Genomic DNA, 9,768 nt, shown 5'->3' on the forward strand with positions numbered 1-9,768 from the left:
ACGTTGCCAGCAATCTACGGCTTCATGCCCTGGTTTGGAGCATAATTGACATTGAGGACGTCTTCCGCGAGAATCATTTGATCGAGACCCATATGAGAAATTGTTAGACCCATGATGTTGAGAGTTCGAACGAGAAGACGTGCGATTGGTGTTGAGAGTCAGCGGAACAGAAGAAGTAGGTGTTGGTGATGGATTATTCTGAGATTGGCATAGGTGGTCATGCTCTAAACGGACTTCTTCTTGAAGTAGCATACCTAGGAGATCATCAACGGTAGTTTGGTTATCTTTGACTATATAGGCAGTAATAAAGGGGCCATAGGAAGAGTCCAACCCACTAAGGATATAACCTATTAGGTCTTCAGAAGAGATAGGATACAAGCTTTCTGCTAAGGAATCGGCGATGGAACGCTTCTTCTCCACATAATCAATGATGGAGAGTGATCCTTTTGTGATGGTATGAAGATCGGTCTTTATGGACATTCTGCGAGCTCGTGTCTGACCTTGAAACGTCTTTTCAAGTGACGTCCAGGCCTCATGAGAAGAAGAGGAACGAGCAACAGTGGCAAGGAATGTGTTAGAGAGAGTCGAGTGAAGCCACAAAAGAACAAATTGGTCCTTCTTTTTCCAAAGAGTGTAGTCGGGATTTGGTGTTGTGGTGGGTGGGCCTTCGGTGGGTGAGACTGTAATTGTCTGTGATGGTGGATTTGGGGCTAGGGCAAACTCATCTTGGTCAAACGTTTCAAGAGTTGAGATGACAGTTGATCGCCAGAGAGGGTAGTTGCCACGAATGAGTTTGATGTTGATGGAGGGAAATTGAAAGTTGAGATTGGAATTGTTAGCAAGACCGAGAAGAATGTGATTGGCGGCCATGGTTGAACGACAAGAAAAGAAAAATCAAGAAAAAAGGTAAGTGACTCTTGATACTATGTAAACAATGACAGCAGAGTAATGTTGTTGTATATTATCTTGAAGTGAGAACAAATTATACAAAGACTATAATTTATACAAGTCTTACAACTAGAAATCCTAAGTATACGGCTCACAAGGTTTACAATGTGACTGAGAAACAAATTTCTAAACACGTGCTCTCTACTTTCTGACTACGGGATGTTACCGTTATTACTCCTCCAACGGTGCTGTTCAGTGTTCATGCCTCCGTCTCCCATCAATGGATTAGATATGTGCAATACAAAAAAGTTCGGATTTTCACATGACTTGGATGTCGGTGAATGAATTTGCTAAATCTGGTCAAATCACGATTAGGTAGAAAGATCTTTGAGTTAATGGAGAACAAGATTCGGGTGTCAATACGTGGACTTATCACTTATGGTTGGTTTAACATACGATTCTTATGTATTTCTTCAAAGTACTCATGGTTAATTCTCTTTTTATTGGAGGAAGGTACGATGGATGTTCATTGTTATGTTATCCAGAATGGAATGGAATCACTAATTCCAGTGTTGCCAATTGGAAACAGCCTGATAAATATGCATTCCAAATGTGGCTCGGTTGCAAAAGCTGTTTCTTCTGACCCACAAAGACCAAGTTTCATGGAATTCGAATATTACCGGTAATGGTTACTTTAAAGATGTAGTTATAATTGTATTTAAAATGAGAAAAATCAAGTAATGCCTTCAAAAACCTAAGCAAATATGAAGAAGAAAAAAAGGAATGAAAAGGAATGAAAATTCAAAATTGTGTGCATTTCTAGACCTGATAATGTAATTTGGGTGACTAAAATGTGATGCCTATATTCTCCATACCAATTTTACAATTTAAACCACCATCTTTTCCGAAATACCACCCGACACCCTCCCAATTTCTGAATCTATCTCATCAGCTACCTTCTTCTTCCCTAATCTCCTCAATCCCCTACTCAAAACCTTACCTACATAATCATTCGATGGAGAATTACAATTCCACCCGCCGGATTTCATCATCTCATATATCCTGACCGTCGATTCAGCCCTGTCAGCAGCAAGCAACGCCTTGATAAGCGTTATGAGTCCCTTCGAATCAGATGAAACCACGTCATCCACTTCTATGTCGAGGATCAGATTGTCAATATCATCCGTCATTCTTTTAGTCGCCATCGACGCCACCAGCTTCGCGTACAGAGATAGGTCGGTTTTGTACCAGTCCTCAGATCTGATGGCGGAGAAGACTTTGAGAGCTAGGTCGAACTGATCTTGACGGAGGAGCTCGTTGAAGGCGGCGACGAGGTCGGATTTGACGAGACGAGATAGAGTTTTGGAAACGGTATCATTATTGGTGGGATCTGAACGGTGTGATCGTTTGAGTGATTGAACGGCTTGTATTGCCTCTATGCTCAGCGTTCGGCCTTTGTAAAGCGGACCACGGTTGTCTCTCGGACCGCATCGAACTGTAGTATAGCATCTAGGATTTCCGATGGGGTTAAAGGCGGCGGAACGGTTGCAGGCAGAGCGGAATGGCAGATGAAGGCGGAGCGAAGACGCCATAAAGCGATGAGGATAACGTTTAAATGATACGACTCTTTTGGATGTTGATGAGATGAAGGGGCTGGGTACCTAAAATTACTAGTTTACCCATACCTATATTGTGTAGAAACTAGAAAATGAGAAGGAAGAAAAAATGAGAAGCAAGGGATAAAAGAAAAGACAGGAATATCGATGATTCGGTTTGGATTAAAACGTCAAAAGTCGATGGATTCTTAAAATTCTATTAGTAAATTACACGAATAGTCCCTCGTTCAGGTGTCAAAAAACACATTGAGTCCTTATTTTCATAAATTAACTTGGATCGTTCCTATATAATTATTTTTTCACTCGCATCGTCCATGTGGACATAAAATGACATTTTTACCCTTAATAATTTTTTTTTTAATTTTTTAATAAGTATTTATCATTTTTTTAGATTAAAAAAAAATACCCAACCAATCAACCCACCCCTCCCAGTTCCCCCTTCCCCTTCGTTTTCCCCCTTTCCTTCTACATCATTGAAACTAGGTCTTCAAATGAAGACCACTATCCACCGCTCCATCTCCGCTTCTTCGTTCGCCGCATGTCCGCCACCGTCTAAGATCTGCACACAATTCACGAAGTAGCCGACGACCATGAAGTTGCCGGAAACCACAACCACACATCTCTTTTCTTTCTTTCTCTGCCATTATTGTAGCAACCATCACTGCCTCCATCTTCGTTCGAAACCACCACCTCTTTCATCTGCGCATAACCATCACCGTCTTCTCCCTCGCCCCTCGCCTGACAAAAACGGAAGAACGAATCTACTTTTTTTTCGCCTCTATCTCCATTTGAAACCTTAGATCGGAGGTACATTCCGCCAGAGTAATATGAGAGGGTTTTGTGTTGAATCAGACTCGACAAAGTTTCAACCTTGAAGAAATCAAGTTTGCCATTACTCACGTCTTTGGAAAAAAAATCAAATCTTACACCACCTAGAGTGTAGATTTGTGAACAGGTGGTGGGGGTTGGTGTTTCCGTCTCTCTTCTTGCGGCTGGTGTTTTTACAAGGCCTGGTGGTCGACGATGGTGGCTTAAGGACCCTTTGGAAGAAGGGGGTGATAAGGGGTTATCGACGGTGTTTTTGAAAGAAAAAAAAGGTGGTGGTCAACCGTGGTGTGTGGTGGTCCAGCGGTGGTCAATGGTGGTGGTGGTGATGATTTTGCTTTAGGGGAAAGTGTGTTTAGAAGGGAAGGGGTTAGATAAGGTGGGAGGGATGAGGTTTTTATTTTATTTTGTATATTATTATTAATTGTAAGAAAAATAAAATAAATCAAAAATAAAATAAAAAGGGCAAAATAGTCATTTCATGTCTCGTAAGGGATGAAACGTGTAAATTTAAACTAACGAGGGACGACATGTGCAACTTTTAACCAAACGAGGGACGATTCGAGTTAATTTTTTAAAATAGGGACTGAACGTGCTTTTTAGCACCTGAACGAGGGACGATTCGTGTAATTTACTCAAACTCTATTGTTTATATTGTTTAATTGGTGAGATATCATTATTTGTTAATCATTTTTGAACTAAATATCTTACGATTTTTTGTGCAAAGAATGATGACATGGGTTGGAGATAGAGATTTTTTTCAAACCGCACAAACCCAAATCACTTACACTCGGTTAATGATTAAACTGCACCATATTATCAGTTTCAGAATAATATTAGTACTAGGCCTGATAATTGGTTTGGGTTCGGGTTAACGAGTCACGGGTTGATAAGTTGACGGGTCAAAAAACATTAACTCAATCCAACTCATATAATATATGGGTTGGTTGGTTAGAAACTTCAATCCAACTCAACCCATATAACTCGTTTAAATATATGGGTTTGTGGGTACAAGTGAGTGAGTCAAACCCAACTCATATAATCCGTTTAATAATGTATTTTCAAAAATGATGTTTTTTCAACATAAAGTCATAAAGTGATTATAGTAATTAACATCAAAAAATAAGTTTTTAAAATAAATTCATAAAGTCATCAACATTCAAATAAAACTGAAAAACAAAAAAATTCATACAAAAATGACAACATTTTTTTTTTTTGATTAGGGCATCGCAAACACAGATTAGCCACATAAGAATACAGAAGGAAATCATATTTCATTAATAACTAACTAACTAACTATATATATATATATATATATATATATACACACACACACACACATAGGTTTTGGTTCTATGGAAAAAAAAACCCTAAAAATTATAAAAATGTGTAAAAAAATACTTAGACATCACAAAACTTTTTTTTTTGAATTTTTTTATAAAAAATCGCAGCTTTTTATTAAAATTCGCTGAAAAAAAAATAAAAATCAATTTTTTTTTTATAAAAAAAGAAATTTTTTTTCAACGAATTTGTATAAAAAGCTACGATTTTTATATATATGGGTTGGCGGGTTGACCCGCGAACCGAAACAAGTAACCCAACTCAACTCATGAAATAAACGTAGGTCAAAAATCTCAACCCAACCCCATCTATTTTCGGGTTGGGTCAGTGTCATGTTACAGGTTTAGTCGAGAGTTTTCACCCTAACTAATACAATTACATCCCTAATGTTAGAGCAGATATGAGTACATCCTTATTCAGACCAATATATGTGCAAACAATCATAGCACACCCGGGATAAATATATTCAATTATGATAACAACATATCGACTATTAACGACCATATATGATCAGGGGCGGAGCTACATGGTAGTTTGGGGTAGCACGGGCTACCCCTCTAATAGGATATAACCCGGGAACACCTATATCCTTTCCAAACATACTGAACCAACATGTTGGGAAGTTGCTCGAAGTTACCTGTCTCAATTGACTCAGAGTTGTTTGTCTGCATACCGAGCTGGCATGACAACTTGAAAGGAAGAGAAAGAACGAAGAGAAGGTACAAGATGACGTCGAAACAATAGCAATAGTACCTCGAAACTCTGAGATACAGCTTGTATGAGGATATATAGTTGGTGGATCTTGGAACTGCCACAACACAATTGTGCAACGACATATACTATACCAATAGTCGTACCTTCGGGCATAACGCCATAAATGCGATAGGATGGCATGTCAGAGTTGATATGGAAAGAACTTGCTACTTCTTCCCATGCCACTATAAATAGGCGGTCTGACTCGTCAAGAAAGTAAGTAAAAGATAGATCGTTCTTAATAATCTCATATAGATATCGATTACAAACCCTCTCACTAACTTAACCATTAGAGAGTCGCCCGAGATCACCTCTCATTCGACCTGCTTACGGTTTGTTTGCATTCTTCAGGTCAATCTAACAGTTCGGATCGAATCAACTCTCATGTGATAGATGGAAGACGGACCTAAGGGTGCATCAAGTGGCATCAACTCTCAAGTTGAAGAGGTTGGGAAAATCAAGAGGAAATTAGGACTGTTAGATTATGGCGACGATTTTAAGTTGCTCGAGTAGTACCCCTAACCTACAACTTTCATACATCATATCCTTCCCTCCTGTGTGGTTGGCGATTTTTTTTCAGAATAGGTCCCCTGCCATTGCCGATCTCGACTGCACCACCTCCTCTAGTCCTCTTCCATTGGCGATCTGTTATTAGGTCTTTGTCTCTTCACATGCCCCATCACGCATTGCTTACAATCACAGCAAGCTTGTTGCCGTCAATTCTCCCCGTTGCCACTGCTTTGCTCGTGATTTTTAAACGTTTTATGCAACTTGACGTCTTGACGTAAAATGAAAATTTTGGTATGGATTGCTTTCTTACCCTGCTCTTTATATATGTATCATATCCCAACAATTGACTCAATTTTGATTGTGTATAACTGTACGAGTTAAGCAAGTCTTTATATGGAATAATTTCATGCAAATTATGTGTTTGATAAAATGCCTAAGTGAATCCCTGTTGAGAAAGAACTTTAGGTTGAATTTTTTTTTCTTCATAGATGAGAACTAAATTGGATCATGTTTTTGAGAACTTTAAGGCCCTTGGATCCTGTTTTTTGAGTTATTGGTTGTTTGTGGATCAACATATCTGATGGTTCTTCCTGTCAGAAACTCCAAAAACACAATATGTACAACATCAACGATTCTTCTATCATTTAAGGACAAAGAACCAGAAGGTTTTCAGGTACTTACACAGAAACCTCGGCAACCAGCTGGAAATCCAGTATATCGGCTAATTAGAAGGTAAGTCACTTGCTGCATGTGTTAAATAATCTCAGATTAATTGATTTAACCCTACTGTGTAACTCTCGTCTGAGTCTAACCGTCGTAGGGATGAGTCTTCTACTTGAAAGATTATCTAAGCCTTTTATCAAGTGAAAGGTTTTCTGCAATAATGAATGGTTGGTGATTTTGTTTCCCAGTGGAAACAACAGGATAATCAGGGGTTGGAAGAGTTATGATCAGTTTGGAATACGAAGTGGAGTTGTATTGTCAGTGATTCAAAGTGGGATGTCTGTCAGGGAGGCAGACAGGGTTTTAGGATTTCAAATTCCGGGAAAAGTAGTAATGGTTATTCTTCAGGGGTGAACACTAGTGGGGTAAGGATTCGTTCATCACTAGGATTTGAGAGCCTTGCTAAGGCTCAGTTTGGTTACAGTTTTGGAATTTTGTTATATGCGTGCGTTGTTTCCTCAATCCATATTGAGATTTTGGAAAAAGTGTCCAGGCTGTCTGGTGTTTCTGAAAGGTAGTAAGGAGTGATTTCGAGGACAAAATCCAATTTAAGGAGTGATTTCGAATTAGTGTTTCAAGAAGTATAAGGCTTGGTTTTTGGATAAAACCAAGGATCACAACGTGAGCCATAGAAGGGTCACGACGTGAGGAGTGATTAATGAAGAAATCGTATATATGTTGAGCTCACGACGTGAGGAATAAGAACTCACAATATAAGGATCGATGCATCCCAAGCCCATAAACTTTTAGGTTTTCCAATGTATTTAAGCCCCCCCCCCTGAACTCGATTTTAGGGTTCATTTCTCAGCCTCCACCTCCCTCCAACTCAGAAATCCCTAACCCTCATCCCTTTTGGTGGTTTTGGATCCATCTCGGTGTTTTAACGGCTAGAAAAAGGAAAAGAAGATGTTCTAAAGTGGTGATCCAGCAAGGAGGCTTCATCATCATCATCATCTTGTGCACATTCTAGACAATTGTAAGTGTCCAAGATTCAACCTTTATGAGTTTAAGTTACTAGATATAGGTTCTTGTCCCTTTTCCTTCATGATTGTGGAAGTTTGCATGGAGGAGATCTATAAAGTTGGCAAATTTATGGCCTCTAAGTGCCCGTTAAGCATCATATCTTATGGATCTAAAGTTTAGTAGTGATTTGTGAATCTTGCATGATTTTGGGGCCATTTCTTGTCATTTTGATCTAAGGTGGGTTTAGGACATGCATGAGGCATGCATGTCCATTAAGTAATAATTTTTATTGACCTTTGGAGTCCTATTTAGCTTTTGAAAGAGTTGGGGTCGAAGACTTAATGGATTAAGGACTCAAAACATTAGGATATGGCATCAGACTATGCTCACGACATGACACAGGGAGTGTCACGACGTAAGAATGGTTTTTCGCCATAGAACTTGATCATTTGGAGCTCACGATGTGACCAAGGAAGGCTCATGTCGTGAGGACGGCTTTTGAGTCATTTCGCTGAGTTGCTGAGTGGTGTGAGTTAGAGTTGAAATCTATCTGAGTGTATTCTCACGACTAGGGATGAGATTTAGAACCGGAAAACCGGACCGGAACCGAAATCGGACCGGAACCGGGAACCGTTAGAACCAAAATATATAGAACCGGAACTGGTTCCGGTTCCGGGTTTAAAAATTATCTTTATCCTGGTTCCGGGTAATCCGGGTTTGGGTCCATCTGGTCTGGGTAAACTGGGTCTAAAAACCGGAACCGGAACCACTTTTAGGGACAGAACCAGTTTTTGTAAAACGTTTAAAAGATGCATATCTCCTTCGTTTCAACTCCGATTGACATGAGGTTTTTTCCAACATGTAGTTTAGAGTTTGTACATGATTTTAGACTATAATTTTATTAATTTTGGTTTCATATTCAATGAGTTACAGTCCCCAAAGTCGGGATATCAATATGGAAATTTTCAAAGTTCAACCTACGAAGTAGTAAGTAATTACCCAAAAATTCCGGTTTTTCCGGTTCTAAACCCACTTTATCCGGTTCCAACCTACCCACTTTGATGTTTCCGGGTTTTCCGGTTCTAGACCCACTTTACCCGTTACCGTACTCGAAACCGAACCGGAACCGGATCCTATATACCAGTCCGGTTTCCGATTTTAAAAAATCCCGTTAACTGGTTCCGGGTTTTCCGGGTCCGGGTCCGGGTCCATCCAGTCCGGGTTTGGAACCACTTTCATCCCTACTCACGACGTAACCAAGGACTGGTCACGACGTGAGGGTAAACTGTTAGTATGTTGACCGTTGACTTTGACTTTAGCCGTTGAATTTTGACTTGGTTTGACTTTTTGGTCAATATTCTATTTTTAGAAGGTAGACTTAGGTTTTACCTTGTGTGGATTGATAGGAGGTGTTGAGCACCCGTCTTTTGGCAGGAGAACAACTAGCTCAAGTCGGCTTCGTGATTCAAGTGAGTTTCCTTTACTGTATTTGTGGGTCGAAGGCACCAACGCGGTCCACTAAGTTATACTTGTAGTATGATGATTATCTTCATGATAATTGTCTGTTATGCCTTGATGTCTATGTGATTCTTTTGTTTTGAGATTATGTGGTAGTGGTAGGGGTGAAATAGACTCGGTATCCGATTGAAATAGACCGAATGGGATTAGAAGCACCCATATATGCTTGATAGTATCCAGTTCAAATAGACTGAAGGGGATTGCAAGCACCCATATATGCTTGATTGTATCCGGTTGAAATAGACCGAAAGGGACTGCAAGCACCCATATATGCTTGATGTATGATTATATGTTATGGAGTGTTTTAGGGGAACTCGCTAAGCTTTGTGCTTACAATTTTTAGTTTATGTTTCAGGTACTTCCGGTTTGAAAGGGAAGAGCTCGGGATGACTACATTTCATACACCATATTGTTTTGCATTTTACATGACCCTGATGTACTTGGATGTTATTTGATACACTCTGATTCACTATGATTTCCATGATGGTGTTTTGGATAACGGTTTTATTAACTTAAAAATCGAAATTTCTAGTCTTAATTTTTGAAACGTTACAATTAGTCACTCAAAATACAAGACTAAGACTTAGCGATAGCCGATATGAACCTAGGTCGCTTCAAAAGGGAAATCTAA

General features: G+C 39.5%; 1 protein-coding gene across 1 annotated transcript; it reads right to left on the minus strand.

Moving 5' to 3' along the window:
• Positions 1-1,682: 1,682 nt before the first annotated feature.
• On the minus strand, positions 1,683-2,628 carry LOC111909097 (protein THYLAKOID ASSEMBLY 8, chloroplastic). Its single transcript, XM_023904888.2, has one exon. The coding sequence runs from the start codon at positions 2,478-2,480 to the stop codon at positions 1,776-1,778; it is 705 nt and encodes a 234-aa protein (XP_023760656.1). The 5' UTR covers positions 2,481-2,628; the 3' UTR covers positions 1,683-1,775.
• Between the last annotated feature and the right edge of the window lie 7,140 nt (positions 2,629-9,768).

The sequence above is a fragment of the Lactuca sativa genome, chromosome 1 (assembly GCF_002870075.4).
Source record: "Lactuca sativa cultivar Salinas chromosome 1, Lsat_Salinas_v11, whole genome shotgun sequence".
Lineage (NCBI taxonomy): Eukaryota > Viridiplantae > Streptophyta > Magnoliopsida > Asterales > Asteraceae > Lactuca > Lactuca sativa.

Excerpts from the sequence above, each read along its gene's own strand:
- LOC111909097 (XM_023904888.2), bottom strand. The coding sequence starts at position 2,480 with ATGGCGTCTTCGCTCCGCCTTCATCTGCCATTCCGCTCTGCCTGCAAC.